Source organism: Ammodytes marinus (genome assembly GCF_949987685.1).
Source record: "Ammodytes marinus genome assembly, chromosome: 17".
In the NCBI taxonomy this organism is placed as follows: domain Eukaryota; kingdom Metazoa; phylum Chordata; class Actinopteri; order Uranoscopiformes; family Ammodytidae; genus Ammodytes; species Ammodytes marinus.
In genome coordinates this window covers 6600805-6621167 of record NC_137221.1, presented here as the reverse complement: position 1 = coordinate 6621167, position 20363 = coordinate 6600805, and the positions used below count along the sequence as shown (strand labels likewise).

The 20363-nt window shown below is 41.4% G+C and overlaps 2 protein-coding genes across 2 annotated transcripts in view; one reads left to right on the top strand and one right to left on the bottom strand.

Annotated features, from left to right (window-relative positions):
- Positions 1-3100: 3100 nt before the first annotated feature.
- On the bottom strand, positions 3101-5191 carry LOC307264611 (transcription and mRNA export factor ENY2-2). The gene is made up of 5 exons (XM_080046051.1): positions 5130-5191; positions 4953-5027; positions 4781-4851; positions 4331-4405; positions 3101-3363 (listed from the first exon to the last, which is right to left on the bottom strand). Exons 2-5 carry the CDS (start codon positions 5018-5020, stop codon positions 3287-3289), a joined length of 291 nt encoding a protein of 96 aa, XP_079902177.1. The 5' UTR covers positions 5021-5027; positions 5130-5191; the 3' UTR covers positions 3101-3286.
- Positions 5192-5933: 742 nt separating this feature from the next.
- The window catches only part of nudcd1 (NudC domain containing 1), a 45908-nt gene continuing 31478 nt past the window's right edge, over positions 5934-20363 (top strand). Inside the window, exons 1-5 of the mRNA XM_080046097.1 lie at positions 5934-6121; positions 7117-7271; positions 14296-14481; positions 15253-15436; positions 16998-17186. Of these exons, the coding sequence (XP_079902223.1) occupies positions 6007-6121; positions 7117-7271; positions 14296-14481; positions 15253-15436; positions 16998-17186 (829 nt within the window). The 5' untranslated portion in view covers positions 5934-6006. The remainder of the gene's footprint in view (positions 6122-7116; positions 7272-14295; positions 14482-15252; positions 15437-16997; positions 17187-20363) is intronic.

The window sequence follows — 20363 nt, the reverse complement described above, 5'->3', positions numbered from 1 at the left end:
TCTTTCATTCGGGACATCTCCCTACCAACTTTAAAAGAAGAGGAGAGAGAAAGTTGTGAGGCACCTGTTACATCAAGTGTTATTTTTGTCCACACCTTTTATGTGCAAATACAAAATTGTTTATGAATTGTGCAAAATATGGCACATGATTCTTACATGTGTTTTGAACAGGGAATGCCACAGTATAGCCCCTAAAATGTAATAATAACTTGATGAGTACTGTTTTCAGGTGCTAAAGTATACGGTGCCTCAGAAACAAGTAGATTCTTGTGCCAATAAACGTGTGTAATGAAACTGTGCAGCTCAGGAATGTTCCATGTGCCACCTTCTTTCTACACAAAGTTAAGCCAGGAAAGTTTACTGTGCTAGCTACTGTCTACACACCATTAAGGTCAGGAATGTTTACTGTGCCACCTACTTACTACACAACATTAACCAAACAACACAGAGAGAACACGCGACCCAAAGACCATAAAAGGTTTTTTTTTCAATACTATGCATGAATCAATATACTATTAATGTACCATGACATGATGCTGTACAGATGGGACTCAAGACTGTCACAGTGTTAATTTACCATCACACTCATGAGTCGAATCATTTCCTGTATTAAGAAAAATACCAACTGATCATCAGTCATGCTGCGGTGATTTCATCTAGAGTCTAAAGTTAGAGATTTGTCACCCTAAGCACTCTCCACAAAGCAATAAAGAAAACAGTCATCTCTCAAACTAACATGTTCTTTCTCCTTTGTCTCACAGGTCAGGTGTAGGCTACCTGTGTGCAGTGGTGGACAGTAATGACAATGTACTTCCTTGAGTACATTTTTGGAGTATTTTTATTGTACTTGAGTATCTGTTTTTTTTCTCTAAATTATGACATTTCTCTGCACTACATTTGGAAGACGAACATCGCACTTTTGATTCCTAATTTCTAGGAAGCTTGTCGTCACTCGTTACTTTCAAGCTAAGCAAAGCTTTGAAGTCAGCTGTTTTACCTCGAACAAAACAACACATATGCTTTCAAGTACCTTCTGTCCAACATCAAAATTAAAAGCACGTTGAGGTACAGTATACCTACAGTATATTTTTTCTCTCCATATAAATATTTTAAATTAAGTTTTCCAATGTTGTCACAATTGGAGATTTTATACAAGGAACGATGATTAAGATGTTATTTTACACCATAAGCACCTCCATAAATGTGTGTCAATATTTGACAAGGAGTATTGATACTTGACATACTGTAGGTACTGGGGTTGAGTACTTTGTCCACCATTGCTTGTGTGACTATTGACCATTTGTTTGTCTTCCCGCAACAGCTGTGTAGAGCAGGGAGGTTTTGAATAGCTTTACATCCATTAAACAAATACTATCTTCTTTTGTTTTGAAGCGTAGTCAGGCAGAAGGACCGATGCTTATAACACATAATCACATCAGGAAGCAGATGAGGTGAGGCACAGATCTGATTAGCAGAGAGTGAGAGACATACAGAGAGGGGAGGAAAACTCTGCCACTTTAGCAGCCTCATCTGGCAGTGACAGATACCTGTTTAATGCAAGACAGCAGGTGAATAGGGGTAACATTTTAACTTATAGATATCAATGGAACTTTTTCATTTGATTACTTTCATTAAAATAATAATTTTTTGTGTTACAATTTTTCCAGAAATGTGATTAATAGATATGACAATACTGTAGAAGTGCAAAACTAAATATCTAGAATTCTACATGTTGAATAAAGCGAGATTTAACATATTTGTTCTATTCATATTTGATCCATTCTCTCCCTACTGTATGTTTATACTGGACAACTTTTAATGTTTCAACTGTTATGTCTAATTTGATATGAAATACATGTGCATCAGTGTGTTCTTGAACTGCCAGATTAAAGCTATATCAAATCCGGTGCTGAATTCCCCACTCTAGGAATTAAGATGTGGTCTGAGTTTATATCAAACGAGTTGTTTTTATTTATTTCTGAAGTTAAATAGTTAATTATCACAGCCATGTGCAATATTGAGGAAATACGCTTTTGTTTGCTTCAATTAACAAGAGATGGAAAAAAGGTCCAACAACGTGGTAAGCGGAGATACTATACCAAAAAAACGACCACACACAGGGACCTACTGTATGCACAAACACACGTGCAGACACACACACACAAACACACACACACTCTTTCTCACGCATCCCCACATACCAAACAATAACCTCTGACGTCCTAAATCTGTCACTGTCATGTATTATTGTAATGAACTGACAAAGTGACATGTTCTTGCCAAAAGTCTGTAATCATCTCAGTCTGAGATAAAGGTTCATTTAGCAGAAATGTTGTGCAGCAGGCTCGGGCAGTGACGCGAGAGAATCTGTGTATTTGGCACAACTTCGTCAGAGTACAGAGAAATGCCTAAAAAGGAAAATTACAAAACTGCAGCAGCATTGACCCAAACATGAGATGAACTTGACCACGGCTATGGGTTTTATTTTCATGTGGAAATAACTTTTTCATAAAGTGAAAGTTATTCCCCCAAGAAAAGAAAATATTTGGCATAATATAAAAATATGAATTCTATTTATTTATTTTTATATTAAAGGGATCATACTAACTTTCTTTTACTATAAATCAATGCATTTGCATATACTTTTATTAAAAAAAATTGTTTTGTCGACATTACATTTTATGTGTTAAGTGTATCCCTAGCCTGTATTGATAAAAAAATAATATTTTCAAAGGGGAGAACTAGAAATGGTTGAGTTTCTACATTAGAATAACCAATACCCTGCCTATGAAATATATAACAAATACAATCTTAAACGTATCTATTTAGAAATGCACCACTTCTCAGAAAGGGAACTAAACATACTGCAATAGTCTCTGCAGCAACTTTGAAAGTATTTACCGCAACACATTTCTCTGTCCTCGTGTTACACCCTGAAGAACATAGAGTCCAAGAGTGATTGACATTTCTGTATTATTATATATATATTTTTTAGCACAGTTGACTCATTGTGCTGTCTGATGAGGTATGTCGGCATTTTTTGTGGTTTGTACAAGGAAATCAATTAAAGGTCAAACATCTCTTTCGCAGTGAAACTTTATTCTTCTTGTTCTTCCAAAAACTGCAGCGTAACAAACTAAAATCAATATGAAAACGCACGATACAAAATAAAAAATAACACTTCAGCATTGCTCACGATGAGAACAAACATCAGTTTCGGATTTTAAATCGTGGATCTACGGTGAGTAAAAAAGTTTCTAGGCCGTGGGGAGGGGAATGGTCTCATTCACAAGGTTGCGTGTTGAGCTAAGAAAGCTCTGATTCTCTGCAGGAGCTCTTTCTTCACACTGTCTGGAACCAGCGCTGAAAGGGAGAGAAAGAGAAAGACATTTTGAACACACATTCAGTGGGGAAATCAAGAGAAACAGCTGCTGTTTGTGATGCAATACATGTTATAATGGCTTTCAGTATTCTTGGTGGCGATAGTGTGGCGGGGTCAAGCTCACACGTGTCACAAACATAGCTGCCAAAATCAATCGGTCTCCCCACACCCACACTGTCAGAGCCCAACATCAAGGCCATCTCACGCATCACATCCACAATAGCACAGGACAACACACACCCACTCAACTGCCACTTCACCATTCAGCCCTCTGGACGCAGGTACAGGTCCCTGTTGTGCAGGAAAGGTTTGGTATGGCAAAAGCGTGGTGCCTGCAGCCATAGCAGCACTTAACAAAATGCCAAGTTAAAAACACCCCAGTCCCACACTGTTTACATATTCTGTCTGCATGTTATTTCTGTTGTGTTTGTTGTCCATCTGTTTATTGTCTGTCTGCGTGCGACCCATAACTGTACTGTGAAGTGAAAAAGAATTTCCTCTTGGGGACAATAAAGTCTTAAGTCTTATTCAATGCCTTTTAAGACTTGTTTAAGGATCTGCTGGAGGAATTGGGTACAAGCTGGCACCTCTGATCTGTGACGAACACAAGAGGTAAAAGACCTTACAGTCTGAGGCACATTAAAACCCAGAGTGTAGGCTACTCCTTGCAGCTCCTGTGTTTCTAGCGCCATCCTGTGTTGCTCGGAGGATATTGCATTGTAATTGTAATACTTTCCAAAAAGATTGAAAGAAATGTTCAAATCTGCTTGTTGTTGTGTTAGATGCTGAGCTTGTCACAGTAAGTGTTAATTCTGGTGACAATTGAAGCGGAGTAATTTTCAGGCGATTACACTTGAGCCGAACTACATCATATTATTATATTATATTCATTTAATTATTGCAAAGAACATTCTCTGCATGTCCCATATGAAGTTGTTGTGTTCCTACCTCTGCCTTTTGGTGTGACTTCTGTGACCAGGTCCTCCACTGTGACATGCTCCAGGCCCTTCTCTTTGATCACATCTGGACAAGTGCGTGCGTGCACACACACACACGCACGCACACACACACACACACACACACACACACACACACACACACACACACACACACACACACACACACACACACACAGTAAATAACTTCCAATTTCATGACAAAACATAATTTAATATGTACTCTACAGTATTATATTCTTTACGAAGAACTACTTACAACTTCAATATGATGTTTATATATATTTTTTCATATACACAATATTATGAAGGAGACATCTCACACACACACACACACACACACACACACACACACACACACACACACACACACACACACACACACACACACACACACACACACACACACACACACACACACACACACACACACACACAATACCTTTGCAGTGTGCTTTCAGCTGATCCTTCCACCCACACTCCACCAGCTTCGCCCTGAGTAATTCTTTCAACCTGCGGCCACACATTTAGATTTTAGACATTATCAATACTATCTCAGTAGCTCACTCGAAACTAAAAAATCACCACGGAGAAATAAAACAAGGCTTTCTTACCGCTCCCGTTCCCCCATTTCTATGAGCTTCTGGTTAATTGCAGCCCTCATCTGTGAATCTTTGCTCATTGTCCGACTGGAAACACAAAACACAAACGGCGTCAATTCGGATTCAACGATTTAAGTGAAAATTCACCAAATAATGTTTTATTTCGCCTAGCTATCAGGTGGACGGTACCTTTTCTTTTTTTGTTGTCGGGATGGATCAGCTGGGGAACACACAGTCCCACCCCAAAACCGTACCGTCCAAAACAAACTGAAAAAGCTGAATAGTTCCGCTTTGATTTTAAATAATTTGACTACAAAACCAGTGAGAGATATATTACTGCTGGTCATTGAAATAGCCTTTACAAACAAGAGAACAGCAAAAAAAAAAAAAAAAAATGTACCGGCAGACCAGACTTTAGGAATTTAATTACAAACAAGAGAACAGCAAAACAATTACATTTATATTTATTTATTTGTATTGCTTTTATGTGGTTATAAAATGCATCGTATTTAATGAGGCCTATACCGATTATGATATTGTTGTTTCACGATTTAAAACTTCAATAACAAAAAAATTAACAATATTATGACAACACACTTCATTTTATCTATGTATTAATACGTTCTATTTTATTTTATTTACCATTTTTAGCCTAAAAATATACAGATGACTGTTAATATTGCCTGAGGAAACCAGTACAAAATTTGTTTTCTGTCAACTGTTTAAAACAGGTCTATATGCCTATTCAAATAAATAAAACAAATGATATTTAGTGAGGATATTAAAGGGTTAAATAAACAAATACAGTGAGGATATTAGATGGTTAAGGAAGACTAATTAAAATAGTTTATTATATTAAAAAACTGAACAGAAACTTTTAAAGAGAATATACCTAAAGAACTCAAACTCCCATGAGCACCCGGGCGGTTCACGTCCGCCGTCAAAATGACTCCGTATTGCGCCTCAACAACCGGATACGTGTGACTCCTTTCAGCATCTTGCTTCACAGGCTGTGACCAACTTGACAACAAAAGCCCAAACCCCACTCATATTTTGAGATAAAGAAATGGCCTCGTCCAACTATTCCCTGAAGGTGAACAGGGATTTGCTGGACCCAAACTTTGAAAGTTACCGGTTATCTCTGGACGCCATACCGACGTACAATGTGGAGCTGGATGCAGGTGAGACCAAACAGACAAACTTCTAGTGCAGTTAGCTTAGCACTGATTCATGACTGTTCCACTTCTGTCCAAGTTTGGTTATAGGGTTCCTACATACGCTCAACAAGTCTTAAAATGTACTGAATAAGTTCATTAAAAACAAGGCTTTTAATGGTATTAAAATGTCTGAAATCGATTCATGCACGTGTCTTATAAATGCTAAAAATGACATGGGGAACAGGATTTAATCAACAATTTTTTTTTCTCCTGATGCAATTTACAAATACAAACTGTAGCATCTATGTTTTTATATTGTTTACAATTGCCTCTTATATTAACATCACAGATCAGTATGGTATGATGATATTGAAATTTTGCAACAATCCAGGTGACACATTTTTGGCCTTTTTGTTGTGTAGACGTAGACATGAAAAAAAAAGCCATACCAAATAAAAAATCGATTATATTTTTAAAAAATTCAACACCAAAGAGTCAGTTAGTTTGTGAAAAATTCACAAGGAGGCAATGCATTTAATATTGAAGTTGAATTTTGCTGGAATGACTTGCTGTTCCTTCTATTCTGCAGGGGGGGAGGGATTTGTAGGATTTGCAGAGCCTGCAGTTGGTTTAAAAATATATATTTGCTCTACATGTAATTCTTAATATTGAATAATTCTATCATCATACCTCAACTAAATAATTTTGAGACATCTGCAACCAAACGTAAGACTAGAATATTCAACAACAGTGAATCAGTAACTTTTAAGGAAGCTTTCTAACTTCAAACAGTGTTCCAGGGATCCAATTTTCCTGTGAGGAACGATTGTTTATTCACTCATGAGAATATACCTTAGAACATTTTCACTTCTCCGACACACACAAAGTTACATAGTGCACCTTTTAATGTATAAAAGTAGTTGTAGTACTTTTATGGTCCTTCTTATACAATATTATACTGTAGTATTTTCATGCCTCCTTTCTTTCTGACCTTTTGCTCTTTCACCTGTATGATGCAGCTGTGGAGGAGGTGAAGTTGAAGGACACCCAGTACACTCTGGAGCACATGCGAGCGTTTGGCATGTACAACTACCTCCACTTAGACCCGTGGTACGACGACAGCGTTCTGTTTGTGGACTGCAAAGGACGGGTCCTCAGCCTCAACGTCACACTGGTAACTCTTTATACTTTTTTAAGGTTTTTCTTATATTCATGTGTTTGTTTTCTGGTCACATATCAGCCTGTTTGTTGTATTTTATCGATCAAAATCACTTTAAAAAAAAAAAAAAAATCAGTGAATGTCCCCTCACAATCTGCTACCTGTCCGTACTGTGTGTTCGCTTAAAAAGGAATCCAGAGTTAATACACAGCCTAGGTTCTGTAAACGGGCATGTTGCTTGCTAAAATAGGGCCCTCTTACATACTTTTTGTACATACCAGTTTACAGAGCCTAGGATGTGTATTAAAAACACCAGCTTGTCTTTTTCCAACACACACACACACACACACACACACACACACACACACACACACACACACACACACACACACACACACACACACACACACACACACACACACACACACACACACACACACACACACACCATGGAAGCGGATTGTGAGGAGATATTCACGGAATTTGACGAAAAATTATTTTGAAAACAAGTGTTCTCCAAAATCCCTCACTCCACCTTTGTAAACAAATGGTTGTGATTCTGATGATGTTGAGACATAGTGGGGGTTGTTGGTGGACTTCAATACCTCTGACACACCTTTAGGTGGCGACCAAATACTTGTGTTAAAGCAGCAGCAGCAGCCTAGGATGCATTTCTGGCAGGTGATGTCAAGAGAGAAAATAATCTTTGCAAACATCTCTTGCTTCTTAGTAGTCTCTAGTCTAGAGGTTAGTATTACATTAGTATTTGATGAAAAACAGGACTTTTTATTCTTATTCTAACTTTTGTCTATTGTAAAAAATCAGCAGCACAGAAGTTCTAGATTTTGAATGAGCCCTTTTACGTCTGTGGTGATCACATAATTGCCTCAAGGTCCTACACTTGGTTTTTGTGACAAGGAGCAAAATCAGCCCATGACCTTTTCATACGAGTTCTTCTTCAATGTCTTCTTCTATGATTTACTGTGATTAGCGATAATTGGTGCAGCAGCGTCCATGTTTTTTTTTTCTCATTATGTCTAAACTGACCTGGACAATGATCATCAGACTATAACTCCCCTGTGCACTTGAAAATTCTAATTACAATCATCATCTGATAATAATCGTCCCTGTCTCACAAGGCTTTTGCGAACATTTGTGTCACTCGGTGCATTGTACAGAGGTGATGACTCACTCACTCACTCACTCACTCACTCACTCACTCACTCACTCACTCACTCACTCACTCACTCACTCACTCACTCACTCACTCACTCACTCACTCACTCACTCACTCACACACACACACACACACACACACACACACACACACTCACACACAAACACTCTTCTAATACAAAAATGATGTCAAAGGTGCACCGCGCATTAGACAGCGATATGACATGCAGAGTCACGCACACCATGGCAACAACAGGGCAGCTGCTATTTAGTAGTCGGCCCTGTTTTAAAAGCCTGTTGCTTCACGGAATGAGTAAAAATTCATACAAGAGTAGAAATGAGTATCCGCCTGCTACTATCAAGGCTCTCAGAGGCCTCAATCTCGCGTGACAGTTGTTCATTTGTTCCGTGAATCGAATTCTCCCCACTTTTTTTATTGTCTTTTAAATGCAACAATTTGTCTGCCAGTTTTCACTCTTTGTTTTAGTATCTGTTAAATTCGATCTAATTTTCTTAATTTTTAATGTAGTTTTACGCCCCCTGTAAAGCACTTTGAATTGCCATGTGTCTGAATTGTGCCCACCTAAAGTTAAGATTAGATGGGGAGGCTGTTGTGAAGTAGGGTAGGGCGGTCGTCCTCTGGGTTGCAGGGTCGGTGGTTTGATCCCCCGTCTCCCCGCCACATGTTGAAGTGTCCCTGGGCAAAGAGACACTGAACCCCAAAATTGCTCCCGATAGATAGCTAGCACCCTGCGTGGTAGCTGCTGCTATCGGTGTATGAATGTGTGTGTGTGTGTGTGTGTGTGTGAATTGGTGAATGTGTACAAAAACAATGTAAAGCGCTTTGGGTCTGTGAAAAAACAAGGGCCATATAAGTGGAGTCTAATTACCATTCAAAAACATCAGCAAAAACACATGACAAATGCAACATAAGTTAGGAATGAATGAGGTTTTTCAGCTACAAAGTAAGAAATATGAGCGAAGTCTGGAAATGGTCTTTAGCTGAAAAAGCTTGTGTTGTCCTTCAGGTTCTATGTTAAAAGCATCTTCCTGTGATCTTATTAACCGTAAGACCATCAGGAAAAATAATGTTTTGGTGTGTGTGTGTGTGTGTGTGTGTGTGTTTTCTCTCTAGGATTAGAGTGGACCATTCAATATGGCAGCAGTGCCCTCTCTCAAATCAAATCAAATCAGTTTTATTTATATAGCCCAAAATTACAAATAAATTTGTCTCGGTGGACTTTACATTTCATACAATATGATATATGATACAATATGATACAATATGATACAATATGACACCCTGCCCTTACACCCTTAGCTCGGCTGAGAAAAAACTCCCAGTAAAAACCCTTTACCGGGAATAAAAAAAATTGAAGAAATCTCAGGGAGAGTCGACAGAGTAAGGGATCCCTCTCCCAGGACGGACATACTGCAATAGATGTCATAAGTAGAGAAAATCACGAAGGAATTTGATCATTGACCAGGTGATTACATGGTAATACTAAGTAAAGTGCGAATAGTGTGGATGCAGGAAGACTTCAGATGCAGCCAGAGGATCCACACCGTCTCGTCTCCACCAGGGAAAAGTAAGGTTTCCATCGCCGGGATTACATCCCACGTCTCCAGGTGGCGCCCTTGACCACTGCACATCATTCGCGTTGATGGTCCAATTCTCAGATAAAACCGGAGGGGGGACCAGATCCACACCGTCTCGTCACGACCAAGGGAAACTGGAAGAGGACAGACAGGCAACCAATGAGCAAGGCAAAAATGAATTTATAAAGATTGAACAAGCAAGCGAGTAGAAAGAGTACTATCCTGATGTGAAGCAATAGCAAACGGGGAGCATCCATTCCTAGGACAGCTGATTCCACACAGAACTCGGAGTCAGTCGAGTAGCATGGAGAGTGCTTGGTAGACGGAGGGAGAGAACCCCCGGGGCAACGCTCAACCAATCATGGAAGATAAACAAAAGAGAACAAATGTCAGAGAAATGGTATCAGTTATGCAATTAGCGTCGGCAGGACAATTCTCAGTGGGAGGACAGCCGGTACTCAGGCCCAGACAAACCGAGACCGAGGCAGCTCCTCAGGGTGATAATAATAACGCTATAACAATGCGAACACAATTAACATTAAAATTACATTGATCACACTCTACCGTTCCCCATCGACACACAATCGGCGCCAGCCCCCCAGACCCAGAGCCTGCCCCCCAGCACCCCGCCCCCAGAGAGCACGCCCCAGTGCGGCACTAGTCCAGAGGAGGACCGGGGCCATAGATAGAGAATAGAGTATAGAATAGGGAAATAGCCAAATACACCGCTGCCACGAGGAGCAACCACTGCCGAATCCCCCGGAGGGGCGGCCCGTACAGCCCCACTCAGGCCCGCCGGACCGGCCATGCCCAGCCCACGAGGCAAGGCCAGAGGTGCCAGGCACAAAGGGCGCGACGCATCCGCCGCCGCCGTCGGCACACCCAGAGCTAGGAAGGGCCGGAGGAGCACCGACGCCGGGCAGCGAAACACAGACGCCAACAGCGACGCCACAGGGCTGACCGCCAGGCAGGGGTAGATGATTAAAACAGTTTAAAAACAGTTAAAACGCAAATTGCATAGATTGCTTCTATCACCCGCGTCAAACGATTAAAAACATCGCAGTACCCACCTACCAGTGCACCAATTACACAATCTGCACCCGATGCCCCATTTCCACCCTACCCAACGGTCCAGTCAGGCAGTGGCACGGCGCCACTGCAGACGCCTGAGCACGCACCCCGACACCACCACCCCCCCGGCCACCCCCAGCCCAGGGCACACCAACGACAGCGGCAGGCAGCGCCGCCGCCCCAGCGCCCCACCCCCAGCCCAACCCCGTCAGCCGACACGACCACCCAGCCAAGCCCCGGAGGCCGCCGCGACCGCCTGTCCAGAGGCAAGGCATGGTCCCACCCCCAGCAGCGGTGCCCACGTCAGACGCCAATTTGCCCCAGCCCGAGCGGCCAGGACAGCCCACCGGAACAGCACAAGACCGGCACCTACCCCGGAGCAAACTCCCCCCCAGCAGAGGCTAGAGAACCGACCCCAGACAGGGTGACCCGCCACCGACCGCGCGCCAGCAGAGAGGTGGACGAGCGCTAACCAAAGGTTAATTCAAAGAGATAAGTCTTAAGTTTAGATTTGAACACCTCGATAGACTCAGATTGTCTGATCTCTATCGGGAGTGTGTTCCATAAGGAAGGAGCTCGATACGAGAAAGCCCTGCTGCCGGCAGCTTTCTTAACTCTGGGGACAGACAGGAGCTCTGCAGTCGTAGACCGTAGTGCCCGTGATGGGGCATATCGCGCAACTAGAACAGACAAATATGAAGGTGCAAGCCCATTTAATGCCTTATAGGTCAATAGCAGCACCTTAAAGTCGGATCTGACATGGACCGGAAGCCAGTGGAGCGACGCAAGAACGGGGGTGATGTGGTCATATTTTCTAGTTCTGGTCAAAAGCCTCGCCGCAGCATTTTGTACCTTTTGTAAGCTTCGAGTACTTGCCCTGGGCAACCCAGACAGTAGTACATTACAATAGTCAAGCCGAGAAGATACAAAGGCGTGTATTAATATTTCCGCATCAGCCATGGACAGACTGGATCGTATTTTTGATATGTTCCGTAAGTGAAAAAACGCAGTTTTGGTAATCTCTTTGATGTGTTGATCAAAGGACAGGTTGGAGTCGAACTTAACACCAAGATTTCTTGCTGTTAAGCTTTGAGAGATAACGCAATTGTCGGAATTAATTGTCAGTTGCTCAAGCTGATTTCTAACGTGTGCGGGACCGATTAATAACAATTCAGTTTTTTCTGAATTTAAGAGCAGAAAGTTTTGCGACATCCAGCTTTTAACAGCGGATAGGCAGGCCTCTAAATTAGCGATTTGAGTAACATCATTAACTTTTACCGGGACATAGAGCTGAGTATCATCCGCATAGCAGTGAAAATTGACCCCGAAGCTACGAATAATGTTACCAATCGGAGAAATATACAAAGAGAAAAGCAGAGGTCCAAGAACAGATCCTTGAGGTACTCCGTATTTCACGTCAGTGAATATGGATGTACTGTTGTTGTAGGAGACACACTGAGTTCTACCGGATAGGTATGATTTCAGCCAATCGTGGGCCGGCCCTGTAAAGCCAAACAGGTTTTCCAGACGATCCAGGAGTATGACATGGTCGATGGTGTCAAATGCTGCACTGAGGTCCAACAATAGAAGCACCGAGGCCGTATTGGAGTCCATCATCAACAGAGTATCATTAACTACTTTAGTGAGCGCGGTTTCAGTCGAGTGACGTGCCCTAAAGGCAGACTGAAATGGTTCAAAAAGTTGATTACTAGTCAAGTGATCCGAGAGCTGTTGAGCCACTACACGTTCTAGTATTTTGGATAAAAAAGGCAAATTTGACACTGGGCGATAATTACTCAGATCATCAGGATCCAAATTGGGTTTCTTGAGAAGGGGTTTCACCACAGCAGCCTTAAAGGAAGTGGGAACAGTACCAGTCATTAATGAAAGGTTGACAACATCATGTATTGTAGGACCCAGGGTTTGCCAGAGTTCTTTGAACAATTTGGCAGGCAAGGGATCAAGGAGGCAGGTCGTTGGTTTTGAGTTTTTGACTATTTGAGTCAGTTCTTCATACGGAACAGGCTCAAAGTTATTAAATAAACCGATATTACGCTTACACGCAGCTATCGTGCAATTCGTTGTACCAAAGGAACTGATTTGGTTTCTGATATTTGTAATTTTACTATCAAAATAGTCAATAAAATTTTGCGCGGTGTGGATTGAGCGATTTGATGATTGCGGTTTTTTTGTAAGTTTGGCAACAGTGTCAAATAAAAATTTTGGATTACTCTTATTCCTATTAATAAGAGAAGAGTAATAGGCCTTCTTTGCTACATTCAGAGCACGCTTGTAGATTGAGACGCTATCTCTCCAAGGCCGGTAAGTGGACTCTTGTTTTGATTTTCTCCATCTTTGTTCGAATCTCCTGCAGTCATTTTTCAGAGCTCGAGTGTGGTCCGTAAACCAGGGAGAAGCCCTCATCGTTCGTCTGGTTTTTGTAGAGAGAGGTGCCACAGAATCCAGGCTTTGAACTCCTCTGTAGTTCAAAGCCTGGTCTTATTAAGTGTCTCTGTTGGAGTCGTGAGTCTAGTGAGTCATGTCTGCAGAATGCTCCGACTGACTAATGTAGTTTCACAGTTTTAACCACAGACAAAATCCATTCTGTACCTTTTTGTGTTGCTTTTCTCCAATACCAGTGCTCAAACAATTTGTTCGATCGACACACACACACACACACACACACACACACACACACACACACACACACACACACACACACACACACACACACACACACACACACACACACACACACACACACACACACACACACACGCGAGTACATTGTGTACAAGAGTTAAATGCAGCTTCTTGGTTAATGATTTCCTTTTCACGCAAAAAAAAATCATTATTATCTATTTTTTTTACTGATTTGTCAAATAGGACATTTCGTTGCTATTTTTTTTGGGAGTCTGACAAAACAGGCAATTTTAAGACGTCACCTATAAGGGTTGAAATTTTTTTGTAATAGCCATTTTTGTTTTTCGCTATGTTTATCCAATTCATAGTCCAAATTAATATGTTTAATCAGAAAAACAATTATTTTATCCGTACCCACCAGCTCAGTTAAATTCGCTCTATGCTGCAGACATGGATTGATGGATGGAGTCAAACGTAGCTTAGATAGTTTTAGTAAAGGTTAAGTTTGTGACATTTCTTTCATACCGTATTGACTGTGTTGTGAATGCAGGACACGGCCCTAGGGAAACCCAGAGAGGTCTACCGTATAACCGATGACTGCGGCCGCTGTGAGAACCGTCTGTGTGCGTCTCTGAGCCTCACCTCAGCCACATGGGCCGCCCTGTCCGACGGCGCCGGTCGATTGTCCCTCCTACGCACCGGCAAGAGGGGAGACGGCAACGTTATGAAGTGGGAAGTAAGTAGAAATATATAAATATATATATTTTTGTCAGATAAAAAAATATTAGGCTTTGATAGAATATTAAGTAAGTTGCAATGTAATCTACAAGTTAATGTCAAGGTAAAAGGGGCATTACTGAACCATTACCTTATATTGACCTGTATTGGTCACTTGAAGGTGCTCCGAGGAACTTTCAATAATTGTTATTTCTTGCACCCCATTTGGACAAAAGCGGTACTGTTTTAACTAAGCCAGCTCTAGTTCCTGGGTGAGCGTTACCCATGACAAAGGCATTAAGAAAAACTTTATAGAAATAGCATTCTTTGCACTGATGGTCTCGTTTGCTGTTACATGTAATGTATGATCATCAGAGGAAAAATGAGACAGAAATATATTACAGAAATATTTAAAAGTTCCTTCTAGCACCTTTTCTATTTTTGTATTGTACACACACACACACACACACACACACACACACACACACACACACACACACACACACACACACACACACACACACACACACACACACACACACACACACACACACACACACACACACACACACACACACACACACACACACACACACACACACACACACACACACACACACACACACACACACACACACACACACACACACACACACACAAATGGATCACATGTTGGCTATTGTGGTATTGTTTGAAATCACATTTTCCAATAAAAATACTTCTGGGGAAAAAAAAAAAAAAAAAAGATAATGGCTAAACTAAATTGTATTTGTTGATTATGTCCCCGTAGCCTCTGTTCAGTGAAGACACGTCTGAGCCCTTCACAGTCCTCCACAGTGTCTCCCACGTGGAGGCCGGAGCACACAGCCTGGAGGTTCTGCTGCTGCGCGTCCAGAAAGACCCAGAGGAGACCAAGGGCAGCGGCTTCTCTGTGTCTCTGGAGTGGATCACTGTAGCCAACAACGCAGCACAGGGTGGGTGGGCCAATCAATCAACTGCTTTAGATATCAGTAATTGAGCGTTAAAAGGTGGAGTCGGCAATTCTGGAGAGCGCTTGTGATCTGCTTCTCATGATCTGCTACCTGTGGGCTACATGCAAAAAATAATAATCAGGTTTGAATGCACAGCCTAGGCTCTGTAAAACTGGTATGTTAACAATGTGTATGTAAACAAAGTGGGCCCACCATAGCAAACAACTTGCACATTTATGAACACTGGATTTTATCTCTAGTACGGACAGGTAGCGGATCGTGAGGAGATATTCACTGATTTTGATAAAGTTGATTTTGACAACAAGCGTTCTCCAGAATCCACCCAATAAGAACAACAACACAAGAAAGCGTGTCACAAATAATTAGGCCTGAACTAGGACATTTTTAAGCCTTTCACTTTAACTTTTTTTAAAAAAACTATTCAGAAGATGAACAAAAAAATCTGTGTTAATTAAAATGTAGGAAGTGAGTCAGAGTCCACCGTTAATGAAGTTTAATTATTTTGTCTTTGGTTTAATGAATTTACTCTGAACCAAACAAAGGCAAGAAGGATTTTCATTAAAGTTCTTGGCACTCTCTGAAAAAGACTCTCCGCCTAATGATAAAAAGATCGGAAATACCAAAGAAAGCAAAACGCCTCCTTTGGAGAGTCCCTTACTCATCTAGTTAGATCTATATATTGCTGTCCCTTTGAACATCTGCCACGCTGTAAAATAATCTTTTGTTTTGGTTGTTAAATGTCTCCATGTTTGATCAAATCTACACTTGTATAATAGTAATGAGCTTTTGCTCGGTCCTCACTTTGAAAGTAGTTTTATCAGCCACTGAATTTCACTGCAGAGGGGAATAAAGTTTGTCGTACAATATGTTTTAATTTGGGGCATCAATGGGATCAGTATATATGTAGAGTTTTCTTAAAAGACTATTTAATCAATATTTGTGAACAAAAAACATGAAACCGCAGTTTTTCTACATTTCAGAGCAAATAAGTGACTTTGTCCTTATACTATACTGTTAAAACCACTGCTGCAATGAGCTTCTTAGTAATTTGATTAAATTTTTTTTTATTTTTATCAGTCAGTGATATTGTAATAAGTAGATAGAAAAAAATAAACTTTGTGCAATAGAAACAATTTTCCAGTTGAAAAATAAAAAGGAAATGCCAATTCCAGTTGCCATAAAACTAGAGCAATAAATGCAAAAAAATGCACATTATACAGACACAGTCTGCAGACCAGTTGTGTTTTGTTTCAAAGAGCTAATAGTTGATGGACTAAAAGACTGTATATTCCTCCGTGAAGGTCAAAGCTCTACCCTGATGTTCGCGGCTCTCACATTAAAAACCTGTCGTTTGTGTCAATCCTATCGATCTCGGTCAAAGTTTAATGGGAGAACCAGATTACTTTCACACATTTCTCACTATAACCCCAATACTGTATGTTCAAGTTCAAATTCAAACAACTTTATTGATCCCAGAGGGCGATTCAGTTTAAACAGTCCACACACACTCTACAAACATTACATTTTGTATTCCACCATACAGGTCAGGAGAAGGCGTATGCGGTTAAGAAGAGGAGGGTCCTTAGGGGGAAGTCGGTGCCTCACTACGCGGCGCTGGAGCCCCAGGGGAAGGGGCTGATGGTGGCTTCAGAGAAACCCTTTGTCTTCACTCACGTGGACGGGCGGCCGGTGGAGGTGCCTGACCCCGAGCCTATGGAAGTGGACAAACAAGGTGGGTCAGAGGAATCGGTCAAACATACACTACTATAAAGGCATTACTGTGGATACTAGGGATTTCCCTACTTTACCAGGTATTTTCTTTCAAAACATTTATCTTATTAAATGGACTCCAGGGCTTTTCCCTGTTTTTTCACAGACCCATCGCGCTTTACATTGTTTTGTACACAGTCACACAAACACATTCATACACCGATAGCAGCAGCTACCACGCAGGGTGCAAGCTAACTATCGGAACAATTTAGGGTTCAGTGTCTTGCCCAGGCACACTTTGACATGTGGTGGGGAGATGGGGGATCGAACCACCAACCCTGCAACCCAGTGGACGACCACCCTACCTGCTTCGCCACAGAACAGTCCATGATAATAATACTGTATATCTTGATTTTTATATTATATTTTAGTTCTATTTGGGTCTCCACTAACTCCTTAGAAAAAATATTGGCAAATTCTGCTGCTAACTGCTCACCAGATGGTTGCTAACTTTGCCTGTGTCTTTTTGATGATGGGAAGGTGTTATATGCTAGCCTGGAAATCCTGACCCTGATATCTTGAACGATAGAGGGTCTGGCGACGATCAATAGTAATTTCCAACTCTAGGGGCGGCTCCTACTCGTGCATTTCAAATGCCACTGCACGCAGTTGGATAGCACTACAACCAATCAGAGCGATGCACAAGTGACGTAAGCCCCGTTCGTTTAGCGAACAGCTGTTAAACTGTTCAATTAAACGTTTGCCGTTGTCGGTCGGCAAAACAGAACATTCCACTTACTTGCTAGTGAAAGCTATGAGTCCCGTCTTCCAATTCGTTAAGGGTCGAGGCCATGGACCTATAAAGAAATGGACAGCGGACTGAAAACCGTTGGAACGTTGAAGCCATTCATTCCTCTGAAAGCTGCTCATTGGCGCAGGGCAACCATACAGGAAGTATTCCTTCCGCGGTACACGGTGCCAACACGCCCCTAAACCGTGACGCGCAGTGCACGTTTCACTGACGTTCTTGGATGAAGAAAGCAGTGTAACAGTCTAATATGTCCATGCCGTAAACTAAGCTGAAGCTAAGCGGAGACGAGCACAGTTGTATTGTTTATCTACCATGGAAGTATACATTACATATCCCCGATGATTCTCTGTATGTAATCGTAAAATAACATCCCGTTGTTGTTAAGTAATATAGTGATTCACAAGTTCTAAACGAAGACTCCTCCTGCCATCAGGGCAGCACTATTAGCTAATGTAAGCTAAACCAGCTAGTGGGTTAGCGCTGTTTTCGTAGCGTGTGCTGTTAAGTAGTGAGCAAAGTTCTTAGTGCTCTATTGAAATAAAGCAAACAAATGTTCAAATGCCAAAGTGAGCTTTTTAAAGTTTAATTATAAGACCGAATGTGTGGTTGTCAAAGCAATTGCCTAATCAGAATGGGAACAGCAACGAAGTTGGAGTAGCCTATACCAACATAATTAATTACAATACACAACATTGTTAACTGTCATACGTAACAAGCAACTGCAAATTAAAAACCAACGTAACTGAAATGGTTATATTACACTAACAATGTTATAAAAATTACGTAGGACTCCCATAATCATTCAATTAATCAATACATCCGTGCCTGTTACAGGCATTTGATGTGTTTTGGTGTTTTCCACACCATGGGTAGCGCAAATGGCATAGTACCCTTAGAGATTATTAGAGCTCATCAGCACAGCTGGAGGTGATAGTGAGGCTGCCGCTGGATGAGCAACTAGTTTTTGTACATGATCCCGTAATGCACCCATCCTTTGCCTATGGATCTTTTGAATAAATGGATCAATATATGGTGAATCGCAATGATCGCAAGCAGAGGAACGTGAGAGTTGAGCTCACGCGACTAACAGCTGAACCAGTCTACAAATCCCTCGGCGAGTAATGTTAAAAAGTCACATGCCTAAAATCATCAACGTCCTTCATGTTAAGTAAAAGGAAAAACCTCAGACACGAGAAGTTAATGGAGCCTCGCACTGAAAGAGTCATGGACCTATAAAGAAACACTGAGCCCTCTCGGAGGCCGGAGCAGAAAACCGAAACATTTGTTTCACTACGACTCTATTCAGCTGGCCACGGCTGCCCACCCCTCCTCCTCCCGCGAAAACAAACTGAAAGACGTTGAAAGCCGTTGGGCTAATAAAACGCTTGAGGTGGCGTTTTTAGATGAGAAAACTTCAGTTTTATTAGTACATGGTCTAAAGATAAGTATGAGCCTATGATTGATATCCAGAAAAAATTTGCGGAGACACAATCTTGTTCGCCGTTGTATTGGGGTGGACGGGAAAATCTGCCTCTGGGCTCCATGGAAAATAAGCTCCCCATTCACAGCATGCAGTACTAATGGGTTGGCCACTAGTCCATGCTGGTTGCTCGGAGAAGGCAGCATCCTGGGGGCCTGGTCGAGGCCAAAGCAGTCTCAAACTCACACAACATATCCGCAGCCATCTTTGATGTTTACTATCACAGCTTCGACGTCGCATGCACGTCACTGTCGTCATCCGGTTACGTCCTCCCCAGAGCACCATATAAAGGGCTCTGGCGCGCCCATATTAGATAGAACCAATTGAAACGTTATACCAGATTTCTGGTAGTCTTGATAAGCTTCAACGGAGCGTCTCCAGACCAACACGCGCAGCAAATTTAATTTGCCAGCGCCTAGTGGCAGGTCTGGGAATGCCAGGCTAGTTATATGCGGTCAAAAGAGCTAAAAGAAACCCAACTTTTTTTTTGCAAAGATGATAATTATCTCTTCACTGTGAGCTAAGCCCCTTTCACATGACACTTTTTCATTTCAGCCATTGTAATTATAACACCACTGATTAGTATGTTGAAATATATAATTAAGGCAAATTAATATAATTAATTTTTAAAGAGGCAAAAATAATCCAAGGGTAGGCTGTGGAATAAGATATTAAAATTGATAAACCCAAGTAGATGGTAAGAAATACAAACATAGTAGTTATCATGGGGCCACTGCATTATGAAAAGTATCGGCACCTTTTTCCTTCAGGGGGGTGTCCTGACGTACACCAATTAAACAAATAATCATTCTATTGTAGCTGCAAGTGAATATGATTCTAATGCTCATTTTCAAAGAATACAGTGCAATTAGAGTTCTGTGGTCTTCACCTAGTAAGTATAATTATAC

Coding starts and splice junctions, on each gene's coding strand:
- LOC307264611 (XM_080046051.1), bottom strand. CDS start 5,020: ATGAGCAAAGATTCACAGATGAGGGCTGCAATTAACCAGAAGCTCATA. Junction 4,852..4,952: donor GAAATGGGGGAACGGGAGCG/GTAAGAAAGCCT, acceptor GTGTGGCCGCAG/GTTGAAAGAATTACTCAGGG. Junction 4,406..4,780: donor GCTGAAAGCACACTGCAAAG/GTATTGTGTGTG, acceptor GCACTTGTCCAG/ATGTGATCAAAGAGAAGGGC.